We start from the raw sequence: 20,608 nt of genomic DNA, 5'->3' as shown, positions 1-20,608 counted from the left end.
GACCTTTGCCATGTAACTCTGAGGGCCTCCCCCTCTGCTCTGAGCTCAGTGTGTGACTTAATTGCACCAGTGGCATGTTAGCACTGTGACCAGACAGGGATTTGAAAAGTGCTAGCAGGACCACGTTCTGCCGTCACCGTGAGAACCTGCCCTGCTAGCCTGCTGGAGGTGAGAGCCCTGTAACGCGCAGAGCCCGGACTAGGCAGCCTAGATCAGCTCGCCGGCAGCCGGCCCGTCTCAGACACGCGAGCAGGCCTGGCCACAGCCAGAACTCACTTCCAGCTGATGGGCAGATGTCAGAGCTAAATAAATATGTAGCTACTGAGTTTTGAGGTGCCCTGTGACATGGCATTGTGGTGATGGGTAACTGATACTGTTCAGAAGGATCAGTTTACAGCACAGACACCAGAGACCCAACTTACCTCATTTCCCCCCAGCCCACTGTTGTGTGGCACAAAGAGGGTGCCGCGGATTGACAGGTCAGTCAGGCGGTGCAGAAACGCCCGGCCTCTGGCTGAGCTGTTGGAGTAGGTCAGCACTTCCTGGGGAGAAGAAGGGAGTGATCAGATGGCCCCGCGGTGTGCAGGGACTGGGCTGGCAGAGGGGATCCCACCACCTGTCTGGGAATAGTTCTGGTCTTAGCCCCAACTCAGGGGCTTCCGACTGCAGCTTGACAGACTTTCAGGAATGCTTTTCCTTTCTTCAGTGAATCCTGCGGTCCTAAATCACAGCCACGGCACAGACCATTCTTAACGTGGCAGCCTGCACAGTCCTTTAAAACGTTAAATCAAATCTCAAGTCTCCCATGGTCAAAACCCTGCAGTGGCCCCCACTTCACACAGAGGAAAAGTCCAAGTCCTTACAATGACCTCTGAGGCCCAAAACTGGACAACTGTAGCTCCTCTGACCCCAAACCCAGCTGTCCTCTCTGTCACTCACTCTGCTGCAGCCACACTGGCTTCCTCGCTGTTGCTCCCATGAGTCTGGGATAGTCCTGCCTTTCATCTGTTGCCCCCAGATCTGCATGTCTCACTTGTCCTCATCACTCTATGCAGAATGGAAACTAGTGCTGTCCTTCCCCTCCCCACCCCACCTCCCTGCTCTACTTTCCCCTACACATCACCTTCCAGCATTCAATACCGTTTACTTAATTCTGTGTGTTTATTTTGTTTACTAATATAGCTCAAGCACATAGTAAAAGCTCAATGAATATTCACTGAACAAATTAATGAGAAATCACACTACCCAGCTCAACTTAGTTATTGGGCAGACAGGACTACTAATGCCCACAGAAGTTAATTAATTTGCTGAAGGGCACATAGCCAGTGGGTTTTATTCTGATGCTGTCTTTTCTCTGAAATGCTGTCACACGCCAAGCTCCCCCATAGCAGAAATGTTGGTTTGGGTGATTATCTTTAGAGTATTAATGGTAACCCTGATTTTTATACCAGTTAGATGGATCTCTGTCCATTGGTCTGTGGACAGATTCACCATTTTGGGGTCCTTGGTCTAACTTCTGCCCTGATCCTGAAGGCCTTATATTTATGCCTAGTCTATTTTTGTTGGCTGTGTCCGTGACCTTGCTAAGCCTCAGTTTCTTTATCTACAAAATGAGAATAATAGCAGAAGTGACCTCATAAAGTTGCATGAAGATCTATTCCTTCTAACAAGGATTTATGGAGCATCCACTACACACAAGCCACAAGGCAGAGAAAGTCCTTCCCCTTATCGAGCTCACATTCTGCGGACTGAGTGAAAAGTGCTCTGAAAGTGCTCAGTGCAAAGTAAATGCTCAGGAAATGTTAGCTTTCTTCTTATTGTTGTTGTTATTAGCTCAGATCTTTAATCAGTCAACCTCAAGTCCTTCTCCAGTTGGGGCTTTCTCTTCATTGGATATAACTGGTGGACCGTGGACAAGACATTAAGTGCAGTGCAAAATACAAGCTGACACCGTGTTCACAGCTTGGTTCACAGGGCGATCACCAGGCCGGCTTAGCTCACTGTGTCCCAACCTGTCTGTGAAGACCAAAGAGCATCTCATTCCTGCAGACCAGACCCTGAAGATGCTCTAGGTGCAGAGATAGTAACACCAGCTAACCCTACATCGCACTTTTCATGTGCTGGCCTCAGGTCTAAGCGCTTTATAAATACTGACTCATTTAATTCTCACTGTGTGAGGTTAGTGCTGTCATCATCATCTTCATTTTGCAGATGAGAAAACTGAGGCCCAGAGAAGAAAGCGACTTTAAGGTGATGCAACAAGTGGCAAACCCAAGCTTCAAATTCAGGCAGTGTGGTCCAGAGCCCGTGCTCTTAGCCATGACTGTGAGCCTTTGCCTTCTTTCAAGGACTCACCTCTCTGATACCTGCTTTGGGGCAACCCCTCCTTCCCTGAGGTGAACACGGGCAGACATGGTACATACCGTCAGGAAGTTTGTGAGCGAGGGGAAGGACATCAGGACCTGCAACAGATTCCCACTGCACGAGAAGCCATCTCCCACGTAGCCGACCTTGCAGGTACAGTTCACATCTGGAAGGCAGGAGCACAAAGGGTCCCACTCCAGTGAGGCAGTGGCTCGGCTGCCCACCCCATTCCTTGGAGATTGGCCGGCCAGGCGGAGGAGGGCTCAGCCACTGTATGGCCTGGAATCTGAAGTGTAGCTGAGATAATTACCTTTCATCCGGAAGCAGAAGACATCCCACATTTCACTCTTGTTGTTTCTTAGCCCGTAGTCCACTATCCCAACAACACCAGAGCCACAATTCTGGGAGGCGAAGGCTGTGGGGTAGGCAACCCGCCCACTCTCAAGCCACCCTGCCGAACAGAGGTGATACTTGGCCTGCAGGGATACAGATGTGGCCACGGGTCAGCTGCAGCTTTATTTGTCGCAGAGTCCTTTGGTTAATGTCCGATTCTGCCCTCAGACTGTAAACTCTATGGAGTCAGGGGTCATGGCTCATTTTGCCTGGTACCCCTCTGCCTATAACATAGTAGGTACTCATTAAGTGTTTGTTGATTGAGCCATTGGATAGATGAAAGCGGTGCCCTCTCTTTATCACAGGTATCTGGGTCCTTCACACTCATTTCTCCTCTCTCTGCTCTTTAGACAGAATTTGGTCTCAGCCATTTTCCCCTGGGTGCAAATCCTTCTGCTTATGCATTTGCAGAACTCTAACTGATCATCATCTAATTGGCCACTATCATCATCAATCATCACCCTTACCATGATCACCAACATCATCATCATAACACATTAAGAACTTATCTGGGCCAGGTTCTGATCCAAGGACTTTTCACATGTCAAGACCTTTAACCCTCACATCAGCCCTTTGAGATAGGAACTTAAAAAATTTTCCTATAATATAACCGAGAAAATGGAGGTAAAGCGGAATTAAGTAAGTTACCCAAAGTCATACAGCCAGCCCGTAGCAGAGCTGAGATTCAAACGCAGGCGGTCTACTTCAGAGCTCTCTTAAAAATCAAGTTCCTACTGTACGCCAGTCACTGTGCCGTATTACCTTTAGTCTTTATACAAACATGCCATGGAGGACAGAGGTTTCAATGGCTTGATCAAGGCCACACAACCCGCAAGCGAGAGAGCAGAAATTCCAGCCCTCCAATGCTGGGTCCTGGCAGCAAAGGCTCTGTTTCTCAATAAAGAAACATCAGGTGTGAGGAAATGTCGTGAGATTTGGTAGTGATATAAGTTGGAGGTAGAGTCCTAAAATTATACCGTGTAGGCAGTTACCTCCTCTGCTCCTACTGAGTGATCGCTAGGTAACTCCAAGGTGCTAGCCTTTCCAAATGGCCAGGACTTCTGGTTTTTGAGGCTGAGAAAATAGCTCTGGTCAGAGGCCCACTTCCTACTGAGCTGTGGCTGAGAGCTGGGCCCACCCCCACTTCTCAGCCCCTCCAGACACAGAGAAATCCAACTAGTCCAGAGAAACTCGACGGCTCTGTGGGTTCCGGGAGGCCCCAGGCAGGTGGTCACTGACCTCTGTCAGGTCTCCAGCTGTGAGGTGTGCACTTGGGGTCTGTGCCTCCACCTTGGCAGTTGAATGTCGTGGTTGAGAACAGACTTCTGGAGTCAGAGCTACATTTGAATACTGGCTCTGCCACTTCTTGGCTAAGTCACACTGGACACATGACTTGATCTTTCAGAGCCTCAGCTGCCCTATCTGTACCTCCAGGGATGTTATAAGGATGGACTGTCATGTCAAAAAACTACCCTTCACAGTGCCTGACATGTAGGAGACACCCAATTGATGTGACAAATTGTTATTATAGCTCCAGGAGCTTCCTGCACTCCCCTCCAAGAAGGCAACAGCCTGAGTGTCCCCCTGTAAAGAAGAGCCTGTAGCTCCTCCCCAGCAGGCCCTGACTGCATGGTGCCCACTAACTGGGGTCCCACCTTCTGAGCATAGGAGAGCTGGTTGTAGGTTGCCATGGTTGCAGATTCATTTGCACAGGCCTCTTTGGCTTTGTCGAAGGTCAGTTTATACTGTCCCAGTGGGGAGCGTAGATGGAACACGCCAACAGTGGTATCTAGAGAGGGAAGAAGAGGACCCGCCCCGCTCAGTACTTCCTGCAGAGAACTTTGAAGGACATTCAAAGCAGAAGTCTCTGTATGTAGAATCACACATTTGTCCTTTTGTGTCTAGCTTATTTCATGCAGCGCAATGTTTTTAAGGTTTGTTTATGTTGTAGCATGCATCAGAATTTCATTCCTTTTCAAATGTAGTCTATCCATTGCATGGATAGACTACATTTTATTTATCCATTCATTTGTTGATGGTCACCTGGGTTGTTTCCACCTTTTGGCTATTCTAAGTAATGCTTGCCCTGGCCCAGAACTGGTTTATGGGCCCTTTATGGCTTTCTTCCATCAGATTTCAAGATGGCCTCATAGTACCTCTGTAATTCTTAGTTTTATTATACCTGTGGGTTTATTATAAGCCATTCAAATCATCCTTGGAAGTAATGGGGGGCTTATGCCAGTCAGTATGCTACTATCAAAAGAACTACTAAGAAATTGCTTCTGCATGTGGCAGGTACTTCCTCTTTGTTACTTTGTTATTATACCCTAAACCAGTGGTCGGCAAACTCATTAGTCAACAGAGCCAAATGTCAACAGAGCCAAATGTCAACAGTACAACCATTGAAATTTCTTTTGAGAGCCAAAATTTTTAAACTTAAACTATATAGGTAGGTACATTCCTTATTGAGGTAGCGCCCGCATGTGGTATTTTGTGGAAGAGCCACACTCAAGGGGCCAAAGAGCCACATGTGACTTGTGAGCCGTAGTTTGCTGACCAGGGCCCTAAACTATGCTCCTTGGTGTCAAATCCAGTTAAGGTTTGCAGGGATTACTAAACCACTTGAGAAAAACAAGTAGCAGGAAAATTCACGATGAAAGACCTTTGAGCATCCTTCCAGTTCTCACGGCTCAGGGTCCAGTTCTGAGTTCACTCGCTTGTCTACCACAGAAGTCACTGACTGCTGGGCACTGGGTCCTGGACTGGGCATGGGCTGTGTGACCCCTAATCTTTTATTTTTAAGTTTTTACTTTAAAAACGTTTATTGGGATGACATGGTTTGCCAAACCGTACAGATTTCACATGTAAAATATTTTTTCTTTTGCACAGATCCCTTCCCAAGCCTGTAGACCAGGCGCATCGGGCCCACAGCCTCTAGCCACACTGACCCTGGAAGTGGAGGTCGGCGCAGTTGGCATCGGCGTTGCACTGCCCGTTGTCCTGCAGGCAGCGGTCGATGGGCAGCTGCTCTGGCTCACAGTTCATCCCGTCTCCCACGTAATGACTTTTGCATTCACACTTGTGCCTGCCCTGGTGGTGGTGGGGGGGGATGGGTAAGGTGATAAAGCCCCTCGTCTAGGCCCCCGGGCCCTCAGGTGCTCTGCGGGTCACCGTCTAGCACAGGAGATGTTCAGAAGGATCAAGAATATATGCCTGTCCTGTCCAGTGGGCATTAAGTGACTGCCATGTCACATGTTTGCACAGGGCATGATGAAATGTCATCCTTTACATCTCAGCTCACTGTCGCTTGCTGAGGGACAGCCTCCCTGAGCCCCTACATAAGGCAGCTCTCCCAACCCCTTCTGCTGCCCTGGCCTGTTTATGTTCTTCCTGACTTTGGTGCTCTCTGAGGGCATCCTGTGTGTTCATTTCTCCATGGAGCATCACCTCTCCTTCTGCTTGTATATAAGCGTTTTATTGCGACCATCGCTGGCCCCTGCAGCTGCACATAGGAGGCGCTTGATCACCAGTTGAATCAATGAATGATCTCATTTAACCCCCACAACAATCCTATGAGATCTGCATTATCATTAGGCCCACTTTGCAAATGAAGATACTGAGGATCACGGAGATTAAGGTAGCCAGCCCCTGGCTACACAGCATGTAAGCCCAGGCGCTAAGGCTCGAAGGCTGTCTGACTTGAAGTTCATGTTCATAATCACAGTGGACGTCATCTCCCACCATCTTCTCTGCCCACTGGATAAACAGGGCAATAGGGCGCTGATTCCATTCTGAAAAGACTTGAGGCAGTGCCCAAACCTGCAGTTTTCCTGCCACTTCCTACCAACTCTTTTAGCTATTAATCAACTTTTCAGTTTGAATAATTTTAGGGTTAGAGACAAGTTGCAAAGAAAGCAGAGAGAGTTCTTCCCGTATACTGTATTCTCCACCCAGGTTCCCCTAATGCAAACATCTGACATCACTGCAGTGCATTTGTCAAGGCTAAGAAGTGAGTGCTGGCACCTGTTAACGAAACAATAGCCTTTATGTGGATCTCACCACTTTTCCCACTAATGTCCTTGTCTGGTTTAGGACCCCACCTTGCATTTATCTTACTGATTTAACAAGAAATAGACCGAGGTGGGAAGACAGCTTAGGAAGAGGCCGAACGGGAGCAGAGTGGAGGAGCAAGGCTAAGTGAGGTACTGATCTCATGTTCTCCTACGGAAGAGAAACTCACCGGGCCGGTCATCCTGCAGGTGGCGTGCTCATGACACCCACCATTGAGGCCGTCTGCACAAGGGTCTATCTCTGAGCAGCTGTGGCCGTCCCCCTGGTAGCCCTTCGGGCAGCTGCAGGAGACCTTTGTGCCCTTCTGGGAGCACTTGGCGACGCTGGCGCAGCCCCCGTTGCTCTGCTTGCAGAAATCCACTACTGCAGGGTCAGAGAGGAGAGGGCCCAGTGAGCCCCTGTCTGTGCGCCTGGGGCTTCAGACTGGGGTGTGGGACCAGTGGCACTGGGGTGAGTAAATGGGCCCCGACATGTTAGTGCCCTCTCTCCCTGTGGCCTGTGGCCTCTGTGCTTGCCTTTACGAACACTAATATCCTGTGGCTAATCCCCTCATAGACCAGGCCTGATGGCATCTGTACCCTCTGCACCTTTGTCACATACTTCTAGGCTCCACTTTGGTAGCACCTTTCTGCGTGAGTTTGGGTTTTTTTTTTTTTTTTTTTTTTTTTTTTGCATTTTTCTGAAGCTGGAAACAGGGAGAGACAGTCAGACAGACTCCCGCATGCGCCCGACCGGGATCCACCCGGCACGCCCACCAGGGGGCGACGCTCTGCCCATCCTGGGCGTCGCCATGTTGCGACCAGAGCCACTCTAGCGCCTGAGGCAGAGGCCACAGAGCCATCCCCAGCGCCCGGGCCATCTTTGCTCCAATGGAGCTTTGGCTGCGGGAGGGTAAGAGAGAGACAGAGAGGAAGGCGCGGCGGAGGGGTGGAGAAGCAAATGGGCGCTTCTCCTGTGTGCCCTGGCCGGGAATCGAACCCGGGTCCTCCGCACGCTAGGCCGACGCTCTACCGCTGAGCCAACTGGCCAGGGCGAGTTTGGGTTTTTAATGTCAAGACAGTTATGTGTGGAGATGTATGTGTAGAGTCAGCACAGAGCCTGGAACACCTGTGAGGTGGACGTTGTACCCTATTCTACAGATGAGCAAACAAACTCAGAGAGCTAGAATGTGGCGGGCTTGGAATTTAAACCCAGGTTGGTTTGACTCTGAAGCCCCGCTGTGTTGTACTGCCTCTTAGGACCTTGTTTTCTCCCCAAAATTCCAATCCAATAATAGATTAGGTCTAGCCTGCAGAGTGGCTGGAGGGCCGTCTGATTTCTCTTGCCTGCCTTTTCGCCTTGGGTTGTGGCCACATGAGACTGTGAGAGGATGGACATTAGGACCAAAGGCCTCACCATAAGGACAGTGCAATAGAAAGACAGACCTGGGACTTTGCTGCTATTGTTGGTGCTGACCCACTGCTGGACTGCCTTGTGGCAGATTACAGAACAGCAGAATAGCCAGATCTTATTTTTGTAAAGAAAGTCTGTATCTCTTTGAATAATTATTCATGCAAAAAGAAAGTACTTGTGGCCAAGACTGGTCACTTTCCCCTAGTACCTGTTGTCTCTTTTATCTATAGTAATAAATTTTTAGCTGGGTTCATGGTTGCCCAGTGAAAGACTACATTTCCCAGGTTCCCTTGCTGTTAGATGTGACAGATAATGAACATCCAACCAAGGGGATAGGAGCGGAGAAATTTTAGCAATAACTAGGTATGTCCTTAAATCTCCTCCTCTCCCTGCCTGAGATGTGCTATGGTGGTGGCCCCCTTAGGGTCTGGCAACTGAGTGACAGCAGAGTAACAAGATAAAAGGAGTCTGGGCTCCCACATGACCTTTCAGAGGGATGATACCCTATGTTAGCCCTGGGTGCCTTCACCCAGACAGACTGTTATATGAGATAAAAACAAACACCTCTGTTTCTTTGGTTCTTTGTGTGGCTGAACCCATATCCTAACTACTAAAGACAGATATTGCAATGTTGAGAGTGGTCCTCACTCAGTGGTGAGAGTATGTGTAAGTTCAACTTTTTTTTTTTTTTAAGTACTGCAATATGTCTTCTAAATATTTTGAAGTAAGACTGGATTACTCATAGAGTTAGAAAGACACTGTAAAATAAAATGCATCACAGTTTGTAAAGCAATTTCAAACCATGACTTGGGAGGTGGATAGATCAGGTCTAAGCAAACCCAGAGGGTAGGCATGGCCAGGTGGCCCAGGCAGGAGGTTGAAGGGCCAGGGTGGGGCCCAGGTGCTGTGACCGAGTCCCACTCCCCTCTGTACCACGCTACTGCTTCACATGCCCCGAGGGCACCCACCTACCTGTGCACGTTATTCCGTCGCCTTCATAATGCAGGTTACATTCACACGTGTTGTTCTCCTTACAGGTAGCATGAGCAGAGCAAGCGGGTGTGCACACTGGGGGCAAAGCTGCGAAGGAAAGGGTCACCATTCATTCAGTATCATGGGGAGATGAGTGGAGAACCACCTAAGGCGTCTCCCCCAGCTTCTCCCTGGCCTGCCGCTGTGTTCCAAAAGTGTCTGCTTACAGCGGGAGGACGGGCTGATTTGCTAGCATCCCTGCACTGAGCCTGGAGATTCTGAGATTCTGGAATTCTCCTTTATATGAAGACATCATCTCTGCAGTGGTCATCAGATTAAAATGCAAATGTGTTCTCTCTGGGGGCAACCAATTAAAACTTGATACTGCAAAATTTGCCAGCAGAGATGAATGTGGCGGATGAGCAGTCTGGTCCTAAGGGCTTGGGGGTTCTGGACGGAGATGGTTAAATTGGAGGGGAAATTCCATGGCCTTCTGAGGGGGAAGTGTGTGGTGTTGGCAACTGGGCAGGGCTGCAGCAGCAGCAGGCTGCACGAAGCCACGTGGCCGTCAGGAGTTAGGGAGTGCGGGGGCGGGGGGGGGGAGGCACCAAGGTTCGGGGCACTGCTGGAATTGAGGCTCTGCAGGTTGCCAGAGCCCAGCGGAAGAGCTCCGTCTGCCCTTCTGACCTGAGGGAGGATGGGATGACAGCAATTCACATTAGATAATCCAGGCATTCTATCTCAGACTTCGGGCACAAGGGGATGCCTCATAAGACTGATTGCTCAGGAAGGATCAAGATACTGATGACAATGATGATGATGACACGATAATGGCAGCTATTGTTTTTAAGTGCCCACATACACCGGGCACTCGCAACAATCCCCCGCCCCCTGCAACATGGTAACACACACTTCCTTCTAAGGATGAGTGTGTGAAGACTGAGAGCGGTGGCTCATCTAAGGCCATTCGTCTAGTATTGTAAGTAGCAGAATCAGGGGTCATATCTGGGTTTTCTATGAAACCACTCAGCCTCCGGGCCCGGGACCACAATCCCAAGGGACCCTCCTGCCTGTCCTGTGTTCTTTGCCTAAAGTGGGCCTCCCATGATTGCCCAGAATGCATGCTGGTTTCATGGGTGTGAATGAAATATTTTCATCCACTTTTCCTTCAAGTCACTGCATCTCCTGAGGCCTGGGCCACATAGTCACGTCCTCATTTCCATGTGGAAAAGGGAACACCTGCTGTGTTGTCTTTTTTCTTTTTTCATGTGTTGCTCAGATCCAACCTCAGTTGGATGCTCTTGGCAGGGTCCACTGCGGCTCAGTGCTGCCGGTGGCTGCCTGCTCCCACCACAGACCTGCTTGCGTGTCACAGAAGCGGCCGGTCCACCCTGCTTCACAGAGGCACTGCCCGGAGCCCGTGATGCCCTCGTCACACTGTCCATGGTCTGAGCAGCCACAGGCTGTAAAGCAAATTGGAGGGTGATCAGTAATCAGTGATCCGGGACCGAAATCCCCTCACCTGTTGGCTGTGTCATCAGTGTGGGAGGTACCCTGCTTGTGCCATAGTCGTTCATTCCTTCACTCATCCGTCCATTCATAAACTAACTTATTCAGTGGCTATCATGGGGAAGAGACACTGCTAGGCAATGAGGTTACACAGGGAAACCTAAGACATAGGTTCCCTGTTGTCATGGAGCTTACAGCCTAGGAGTAACCAGCTAAGTGAACATGTAATTAATTGTAAGTATGGTGAGTGTCATAAACACAAAAGTAGAGAACATGATGGGAATGTAACAGGATAGAAGGGGAGAGAACTTTATCTGGGGCCTCCTAACAGCAAGATCTGTTCTACAGGAACATCTTCAAGATACTACCACGCCCTCCACTTCTCCCCATCCCCAGCACTGCCACCATAGCCCCAGGCAACACCTGCTCTCACTTTGATTGTGTCATTAGCTTCCCTAAAGGTGGCTCTGCTTCTGCGCTTACTCCCCTGCAGTGTGTTCTCCATAGGGCAGCTGGAGCGACCCTTTCTAATCTGCTCATGACATTCCTCCATTCATAACTTTCCACAGGCCACCCATCTTCCCCAGAATAGGTGCTATAGATCTTTCTCTGGCTGAGAAGCTTCCATGTGATTTGGTCCCTGATGACCTTCAGAGTTCACTTTTTCCTCCCTTCTTCTTTGCTCACTCTGCTCAGCCCCCAGTCCTCTTTGCTGTTTGTTTCATGCCAAGCCCGCTTCTGCCTCAGGGCCTTTGCACTTGCTCGTCTCTCTTTCACCATTTCCTTTACCTGCCATTTTTTTTTAATATATATTCCTTTAAAACTACTTTTGTTTCTTCAGTTTTTATCTGCTCCCTCCCTCTGAGAGCTGGGATTTTGCCTCCTCTTTACTGTATCCTTTCAACTTAGCAAGTCACCGAGCCTCTTTGTGCCTCTGTCTCTTCATCTGCTAAGTGGAAATAATAACAGTACTGACCTCAAAGGGTTGCTGTGAGACTTAAATGGTAAAACACATCTGCCTGGCACACAGTAGGCACTCCGTAAGTTGTTAGCTATCAGTGTTTGTAAGGACTGAGTCACACATGTTGGTCGAATAATTGGATGGATGATGTCCAGCCATAGCTTGCCTTGGTGGCAGGGGATGTGAGCTTCACTGTTAGAGATGAAGCTCTTTGAGTGGATGGAGACTGGAAATACATCCAAGGAGGGAAAAAGCATGTAGGGGCAGGCAGGTAGGGGTGGGTGGCTGGGAGACAAGGGAAGAGGGTACTTCCAGGTCAGGAGGACAGTGTGGGTGAGGACAGGGAGCACAGAGCGGAGCAATGGGCTGCACATGGGGAGGGGCGCCACCTACGCTGACAGTCAGGCCCGAATCTCCCTGGCCAGCACAGCTCACAGGCCGTCCCATTGAAGCCGGTGTTGCATTTACACTCTCCCGTGGCCGAGTACTGATCGAGGCAGATACCCCGGTTATTACACGGGGTATCCGGTCCTCCAGGGCACGCTGGAAGAGAAGAAATAGCAGGGATTCCACAGTCTCCCCAGCATTGTAAATGGGCTGCTAATCCGTCCTCAGCTGTGGTTCCAACTTGCATAAACCCAGAGGGACTGTGGTCCTGGGGACATACCCACACTGTGTCTCGATGGTTAGGGCAAGCCACTGGCCTATAGGACATGAACTTAAATGTGTCTGATGGGGTTCTACCTTGGCAGGGTGCAACATGGGACTGTGCACTGGTTTTAGGGGGAGGAGACCTGGCTTGTTTAGATCTAGGCTGAATAATGAACTTGTATAGATCTGGGCTGAACTGAAGCGAAGAGCTTCAGTTCTCTTAGCTCTCGAAGATGATGATGATGATGATGATGATGTTGATGATAATGGTGATATAATGGCCCATATCACATTGTGACATAAGGATCACATGAAATACTATGACTGAGAACATTAAAAAAATATAAAGCACTAAACAAATATAAGGGATGACACTGATTTTTGTGAATGGTCCACACTTCAGTGACAGTGAGTGGAGGCTGGCTGATTGTGGGGACTTCTAGTCCCGAATTTTCTCAGCTGAGCCAGAATAAATGGACTATGCCTGGTAGTTAAAATCATGGCTTTTAGAAACACATTGTGGGACCTTGCACTTGCTTCTTATCCTCTCTGTGCCTCCATGCTCTCATCTGTAAAATGGGCATAATGTAATTTACTTCCGAGGGGTGGTTTCGAGGTTTAACTATAGTTATATATATATGGGAAGTAGCACTCAATTAGTGTGCTTACTTAACACAATGCATGACTGATGGAAGGGTCATGGCATTTGTTACGCTGACGTTGTTGATATATTATTATTGGCTAGAAGTTCTATCTACACACAGGGATTTCAGGATGGAACTGAATGCCTTTGTAAGGAGCCATTTCCTGGTGAACTAAGGGAGGGTGAGATTATATATCCAATAACAGGAGGGTTTTCAGAAAATGATGGCCCCCGTATATCATATTAGTATAGCAAACTGCCAGGGTAGAATTCTATTAGATGCAATGAAACTCATGTGCTTATCAGTATCAAGGACTAGAGTAAAAATAAAATATGGTGTTTCTAGCACCATAGGAAATGCCTTATTCTATAATGGTAAGCAAAAAAGCATGACACACAATCACAATTCGTGCACAGTAGACTCTCAACTTTATGAAAAACAAAATCTGACAAAATAAAAAAGTAAAAACAAAGCTACTCAACTCTCCCGAATGATGGTTTTGGGATCTTTTCTTAGCAGAGTCTTTAGAAGGCTGTACCCTCCTGCTCCCTGCTCTCAAACATGCACTTTATAATTTCAGTACTTTCAAAACTTTCAATGCTGCATATTGATGGTACAATCCATTTGAAATCTCAAGGCAGTAAGAGGTGCCCTCACCCTGACAGTCTCTCCCGAAGTAGCCCTTGCAGCACCTGGGGAGCTGAATCACCAGGGCACACAGCTGCCGGCAGCCTTCCAGGTTCCTCTTGTAGGACAGGTTGTAGAGACACTTCTGCTTCACGCCCTAAAGGAAGACAGTGAACCACTCCTCTGCCTTCTGCTGCCTGAACTTGGGCTCTCAGACTCGAGCCCGTTCCCAGTAGGGGTTGGGGTACTGGCCAAGTCGAAGTGGGACTAAATGGCCTTCACCGGGAATTCTTTTCTTGGGGGTATAACTAGGCAAAGGAATGGGGGAGGGCACAGAACTAGAAAGAGTTTTCTTCAGTCTTAAGACCCTTCGAGTTTTTGCAAAGGGTGAGGTTGCTGAGTGAACGAGTTGGGAGAAGTAGCTTTCTGTCCCGGGAGGGATCATTCTACCACGGCAAGACACCAATTACATTTTGTTTTGCAGGGTGTTTCTGTGGGAGGGTTTCCTAGTAAAAGAGAAAGGACTTGGCTTTGGAATAATTAGTAACACCAATATTTAATGAACACTTACTATGTGGCAGGCTCTGTACTCACATTTTAAAACTTATGTTTCTTAAGAGCCACGTACTGAAGAGTTATTAGATGCATTTTACAGAGGCAGAATGTCTAGATCAGCGGTTCTCAACCTGTGGGTCGCGACCCCAGTGGGGTCGCCTAAAGCTATCAGAAAATACATAATGCATATCAAGTATTTACATTCCGAATCATAACTGTAGCAAAATTACAGTTATGAAGTAGCCACCAAAATTATTTTTTGGTTTGGGGTCACCGCAACATGAGGAACTGTATTGCGGGGTCACGGCATTAGAAAGGTTGAGAACCACTGGTCTAGATTATGTGATTTGCCAGATATCGCCCACTGGAATTTGACCGCATATCTACGAACTCCAAAGTTCATTGGCTTAAGCATTACTTTGATGTTGCTTTCTGGGCTCCGCTCCTAGCTTTCCTCCTTACTAGGTTGTGTGACCTCGGCTGGTGGCTTATACTCTCTGACACTCACGATACTCACATTTTTCATAAATGGAGGTAATAATATCTCCTTATGAGGAAGAATGTCTAAGGAAAGAGCCCAGCACAGCTTCAGGGACATGAATAGCAGACAACAAAATCCAGCTATTATTTTTATCATAATTATCTCTGAAGTCCCTTCTGGGTCTATACTCCCATGCCTCTTCTGGACAGTTCCTAGCAGATGGGTAGGGGGTTGAGAGGTTGCCTGGGTTAAGAATGTTCATCTCTCACCCGTTGGCCTGGTGGTTGAGAGAATGGCAGAAATGACAGTTAGGGACCCACACACAGACGCACACACGTGCACATACCTACGCCTACCAGAAGGCTGGGGTCTGATAGTGAAACAAACCTATTGCTCTCCAGATGACATCACTGCATTCATAATTACCTTTGGTTTTGTCCACCTTGGGCAGTTGGGAGTATAAATACAGCTCCCACAATCCCCCTAGTAGTCAAGAAAAGAAACACGTAAAAATCAAGAATGTTGAGAAACACAAGGAAATGCCCCCGGTGAATGTCTCAATGAGTTGACTAAGAATTAATCTTGATTAAGGTCCTGGCTATGATTAAGAATATCACTGCGACTTTGCCATGGAGGATTCTGAAGGTCTGTCTTGGACCTCAGCTCCTTGGGTTAGTTCTTAGAGGTGAAAAGTCCCATAATGCAGTGGTGAACCAGGGCAGCGTCTCAGGCAGGCACAGGGTATAGCAGGAGTGGGCAATGTGGAGGCAGGTGTTAGCACCATTGTAAATCAGCTGTGATACTTTTGGCCAATCACATTCTTTGATCTTTACCCTTCTGATCTATAAAGTAGGGAATAACAATTCTTAATGCTCTTTATTTTCAAGGGGTTGGTGAGGAAAAATGATTAACTGATAAAAATGTGTGTGATTATACTTTAGAAGTTAAGAAGGTCACCACCCCTGTAGCAGAAAGGACAGCTGGGTTTTCATCTCCTGCTTTGGCTGAATGGTATCCCAATAATTTGGGATATTTATTGAATGCCTACAAGTTGCCAGATACCAAAATCAACTGGTGACAGACTTTGCCGTGTGAATCACTTCACCAGTTTGAGACTCAATTTCCAAATCTATATAACAGCACCAATGAGAACTACTTCTACCATTGGGTTATTTAAGGGAGAAGATGAGCATCAAGCCGAACAAAAGAAATGGTACTGGGTGGAGGAATAAGTGTGAGGTATGAAAATGCCTCATTCAGTGCAAGGCCTAGGGTAGAAGTTTAATCATTGTTGTTAATGCCTGAACAATTGAATGGGAGGTATGGGTGGCACAAAATATTAAGTTGAACCATGTTAAATTGCCATGTTTGTAGTCAGAGCCTGTCAAATACAGCACTTTATATGGTTTAATATAGCAGAAGCCCAGATGCTTGTTGAGTGAATGAGCAAACCATTGAATGGATGGGTAGATTTGAAAGGGATGGGCAGGGCACACAGTTGGTACCCAACTACTGGTTCCATAATGGTGAGGGATGAATGGATGGGTGGACAAGTAAAAATATGTATAGCCTGTGCCAGGCTAGGTGGGTGCTTATTGATTGGGAATCTGAAGAATGCTGTCACTTGGTCTCTGATCCTTCGGTCCCAGGCTCAGGAGCACCAGCCCTCAGTTGTTCACAGCAGAGCCCATACAGGATTGTGAGGGCTGTTATTGGGCTCCGGGTTCTCTTACCACTAACTGTTGTGTTTTTAGGACTGACCGAGACATTGAATGTAGTAAATGTGTCACAGCGGCCCCCTAGGGTAGGATCAATCAGTAGACAGTCAATGCCATAGGCCACACCCAGGTCAAATAAGAGCTCCCGTTGTATAATTCTGCACGTTTGGCCGTTCAGGAAGAGTTCACCCTGAAAAAGAGAGAGAGAGAGAGAGAGAGAGAGAGAGATATCAAACTCCTGACTCCTCTTCTTCCCAGGCCATATAATGTAGTTTTGCTTCTGGAGAGTTATCACGTGCAAGACTCAGAAAAAACTGAGATATAGATTTATATATTTCAAATGCTCAGCATGTACATTATTATGTGACCAGAATGATTCTATGTGCTTTACCTGTGCAAAATTTTATTCCTCACAATAACCCATTAGGTGTAGGAACCATTGCTACCATTCCCATTTACAGATGAGGAAACTGAGGCAAGTTACTTGCCCAAGGTCTCGCAGCCAGGAAGTGGTGGTGCAGGCACTCACAGCAGGCGGAGAGCCCCGAGCCCACACTGGTGGCCACTCTGCAGCACGGTCTCTGCCCAAGTAGCAGCAGTGGCAGCAGGGGGAACAGGATGGAGCCGGGGTGAGCTGGCCGTGCTTCGGGACAAGCATATGCCGGAACCCAGTTATCTTATTTCGTTCCAGCACCCAGGATAGTGCCTGACACAACTTTCTTTCCAGGATATTCAAGTGATGGGCTTTACCTTTATAACGGTGACAATAACTTCTTTTTTTTCCCATGTGTATTAAGCATTAAAATTGTGCTTTAGACACAGTGTTTCACTCTATGCTGCAACAATGCTAGCACTTTTCTTTGCTAAGGTCCACCCAGCAAATGTGTATATCTTTACCCCCAGGAAGCAGCATGTTTTTATAAAGTTCTATGGAAAGTAAGATAGATTTCAGCATCTATTGATGGGATGGACATGTGTGATTCAGTGGGAAGAACACTGGAAAACTGGCTAAATCCTCACATTTCTACTTATGCACTGTGTGACTGGGCAAGCCGGCAGACATCTCTGAGGTTTCATTTTCCTCATCAGGTAAGTGGGATTAATGACTCCATTGCATAGGATTGTTATAAAGACCAAACTAAATAATACATTGTAAAATTTCTGAAAGCTGCAATAGCTCACAGAATGAGCAGTGGGCATTCTTATACTTCTTTGCTAGGTGTCTGGTTTGGTCCATGGAGACAGTACAACCGATCTCAAGTATAAGTACTTTGGGTGACTTTCCACAAGCTGGATTGTAAAGATGCTAACATTCCTCATATTTAGTTATAAAGTCAATGCAACTCCAATCCAAACACCAAAGAGATTCTGGCTGGTCCTAAGTTGTGAACAGGAAGTTATATGGGACTTCTCAGCAGGCTCCTTGAAGGGAATCAAGCCAGTTGAGAACTACCTCCCTTTTGCCCTTTCTCCTTCCTACTGCCTGGAAAGTGGACGTGGTGGCTGGAGCTCCAGCAGCTATGTTGGACCTTGAGATAAGATTGAGGCTCTAAACATGTGCTGAAGAGCAAAAAGAGGCATCATACTAGCTCTAGAAGGGCCACCTCCTGATTTCTTTTATAAGAGAGATAAAACCTTATATATTTAAGCCACTGTCATTTTGGGTTTTCCTTTATACACAGGATATAGGATGTATCTACTATTATCCCATCAGATCTATTCATTGTTTGGAATTACAGGAAGGTAAAATTGTTCAGGAACTAGTAAGGGAAGGTGAAGATTGCAGTTTCTCTCTGTTGCCTGACTTTAGAAGCTACAGCCCAGAGCTGGTTTTGACCACCAAGAAAGGGCTGGAGATAAGGTCACCGTGGAGCCAGGAAGGCGGGACCGGTGACAGTCTACTTTCCTGCTTCAGGGAGGTGTCTCACTCTGGAAAATAAATGCCTCACCAATAACTGAGTGACTAACCAGCTAGCTAAAAAAAACCTAAGAGCTGCTCTCTACACATGTGAGGGGAAGGGGGCTCCTTAACACCTGCCCCCAGGGCTTTGGTGGGCCAGGATCCATCAGATTTCTCATATCCACTTACTCTCAGGGGAGATACCTCTCAAGGCAGTGAGGAAGAGAGCTTGTCCTTGAATGGGCAGTGGTTGGGGAATGCACATAATGTGTTCCCAACCGCCACCTGTGTGACAATCAATACTCACGATGTCACTGTCAGCTCCACACTGAACACTCAGCTCTGAACCTTGCAGGGTCTTCCAGGTAGCAGATCTGGGGAGATCCACTGCTAGCACCTGCAGAAACGAGGGTGCCACATAAATACCCCACACTGGGCTGGGGAGGGGCCCAAAGGAGCTTTGCCAACAAACCAAATTCAGACACAAGGTTTTCCAAGTGTTCTAATAATTCTTCCTTTACAATGACAGTAAGTATAATCAAAAGGAAGAATAGCCACAGGCCCTCTAGGAGCTTGGACATTCTTTCTGCAGGTAAAGTCTTCACCATCTGGACTGGGTTCAGTCACACTTCCATCTCCCGTGTATGCGTGGGAGTCCATGGGAGATGCTCTCTTAGTGTATAAAGCCAATGACAGGATGAGTGGGTTAGAGAAATGACACAAAGTGCTGTTAGGTTGAATTATGTCCCTCCCCCCACCAAAGTTAGAGTCCTGACCCCCATTATTTTTTAATGTGACCCTACTTAGAAATAAGATCATGGCACATGTAATTAGCTAAGATGAAGTCATACTGGAGTAGAGTGGGCCTTTCATCCAATATGACTGGTGTCGTTATAAGAAGAGAAAAGAGAATGCCATGTGAAGGCACAGAGATTTTCAGGGAGAAGACAGCTTTGCGACAACAGAGCAGAGAGAATGGAGGGATGCAGCTGCAAGCCAAGAGATGCCAAGGACTTCCAGTACCCACCAGAGGTGGAGAGAAGCATGGGGCAGAGTCTCCATTGGAGTCCGGAGGAAAAACAACTTTGTCAGCAACCTTGATTTCAGACTTCCAGCCTCATAACTGTTGTTTCAAGCCAGTGTGTGGTAATTTGTTAAGGCAACCCTGGGAAACTAACGCAGATCCCACGAGTTAACCACAGTTTAGACATCTGGCATTTTTGGATTAGACAGTCACTCCTGAAGAGACTCCTGTTGAAGGTCTCAGAGCGACAGGGTTTCAGCAAGACCTGCCATGTTCCTACAGGGTCTCGATTCCCTGAGCACAGCAGGCGGTTCAGGAATGAACAACTAATTAACTGGTCACAGCTGAATGAATCAGTTCTTTGCCTAGAAATTCTGGAATCGGGAGAGAAAGAGTCCATCTGGAGAGATGCGGGGACAGCTGTTGGCAGCTGCTCCATCATGTGGATGACAGAGCTGGGAAAGCTGACCTGCTAGACAGACAGGAATGCTGCTGTTAGGTGTCGGTGAAAGTTAGAAAAAGAAAAGGCAGGTTGGAGAAGCAGAACGAGGGGTGGTATATCACAGGGGCCAATAATGACGGCCAGTGAGAGGACACAGAGGGACCGGGGCTGCTCAGGGCTCTGGTGGACACATAGATTTCCTGGATTGCATCTTCCCTGCACTCAGCTCTGCATGGAAACAAAATACCTTGGCATCTCGGATCACATGGAACTTTAAATACTCCTTCAGCTTGTCTTTGTTGTCTTGGTTGAACAGGAAAGCCTGCTGTTCGGGGGGCAGGGCTTGGAGGGCTTGGTCCGAGGGCCAGAAGAGGGTGACCGGAGTGTGGATCGGATCAGCGATGACACTCAGCAAACCAGCATCCTGAAACAGGTTGGTCAGATACTCAGGAAAACCCAGTCGTGAGGAACTGAAGGCACTGGGGGTCCCCTCCTTGTTCCAGCCGCATGGACTTTGATTTCTAACTTGTCCATTGTACACTGTACAGCTGACAAATCATACAACATTTTAGGGATAGAGTGGCAGAGAACGCCTTTGTTCCCTAGAAAATCTGGACTTCCTCCAAAGGATCCCAGAACAGCTGGCTGGTGCCCCAAGCAAACAAAAGAATAAAAAACCAAACCAACAACAAAAAACAGAAACAAACAAAACCTCTCTAAAAACTAAACCTCTATCCCCTGAGGTAACTTTTCTTCTAAGTTTTTACCTGTATTAAGTTGCTAAATTTGACGTAGCCATGGTTCATTGCCACTGTCGTAAGGTTTTGCTGCAAAGATAATAAGGATGGGAATGATACCTTTCCTCATGCAGTTCACAAAGCACTTTAACAAAAACTCAACTGAA

The 20,608-nt window shown here is 47.6% G+C and overlaps 1 protein-coding gene across 2 annotated transcripts in view; it reads right to left on the bottom strand.

Moving 5' to 3' along the window:
* Window positions 1–20,608, bottom strand: part of STAB2 (stabilin 2) — a 165,526-nt gene that overhangs the window by 9,323 nt on the left and 135,595 nt on the right. The window contains exons 50-64 of one of the 2 annotated variants that reach the window (XM_066263061.1): window positions 20,472–20,531; window positions 19,952–20,128; window positions 18,546–18,635; window positions 16,382–16,528; window positions 15,047–15,103; window positions 13,615–13,741; window positions 12,056–12,205; window positions 10,551–10,655; window positions 9,193–9,300; window positions 6,998–7,191; window positions 5,706–5,847; window positions 4,413–4,546; window positions 2,675–2,840; window positions 2,424–2,530; window positions 423–542 (exon numbers count right to left, since the gene is read on the bottom strand). In XM_066263061.1, coding sequence (XP_066119158.1) covers window positions 423–542; window positions 2,424–2,530; window positions 2,675–2,840; window positions 4,413–4,546; window positions 5,706–5,847; window positions 6,998–7,191; window positions 9,193–9,300; window positions 10,551–10,655; window positions 12,056–12,205; window positions 13,615–13,741; window positions 15,047–15,103; window positions 16,382–16,528; window positions 18,546–18,635; window positions 19,952–20,128; window positions 20,472–20,531 — 1,884 coding nt within the window. Of the gene's footprint in view, window positions 1–422; window positions 543–2,423; window positions 2,531–2,674; window positions 2,841–4,412; window positions 4,547–5,705; window positions 5,848–6,997; window positions 7,192–9,192; window positions 9,301–10,550; window positions 10,656–12,055; window positions 12,206–13,614; window positions 13,742–15,046; window positions 15,104–16,381; window positions 16,529–18,545; window positions 18,636–19,951; window positions 20,129–20,471; window positions 20,532–20,608 lie in introns of those variants that run through there. The other variant, XR_010729508.1, reaches the window with a different exon arrangement.

This window comes from Saccopteryx bilineata, chromosome 1, assembly GCF_036850765.1.
Source record: "Saccopteryx bilineata isolate mSacBil1 chromosome 1, mSacBil1_pri_phased_curated, whole genome shotgun sequence".
NCBI classification, from domain to species: Eukaryota; Metazoa; Chordata; class Mammalia; order Chiroptera; family Emballonuridae; genus Saccopteryx; species Saccopteryx bilineata.
This window is presented reverse-complemented; position numbering and strand designations above follow the sequence as displayed.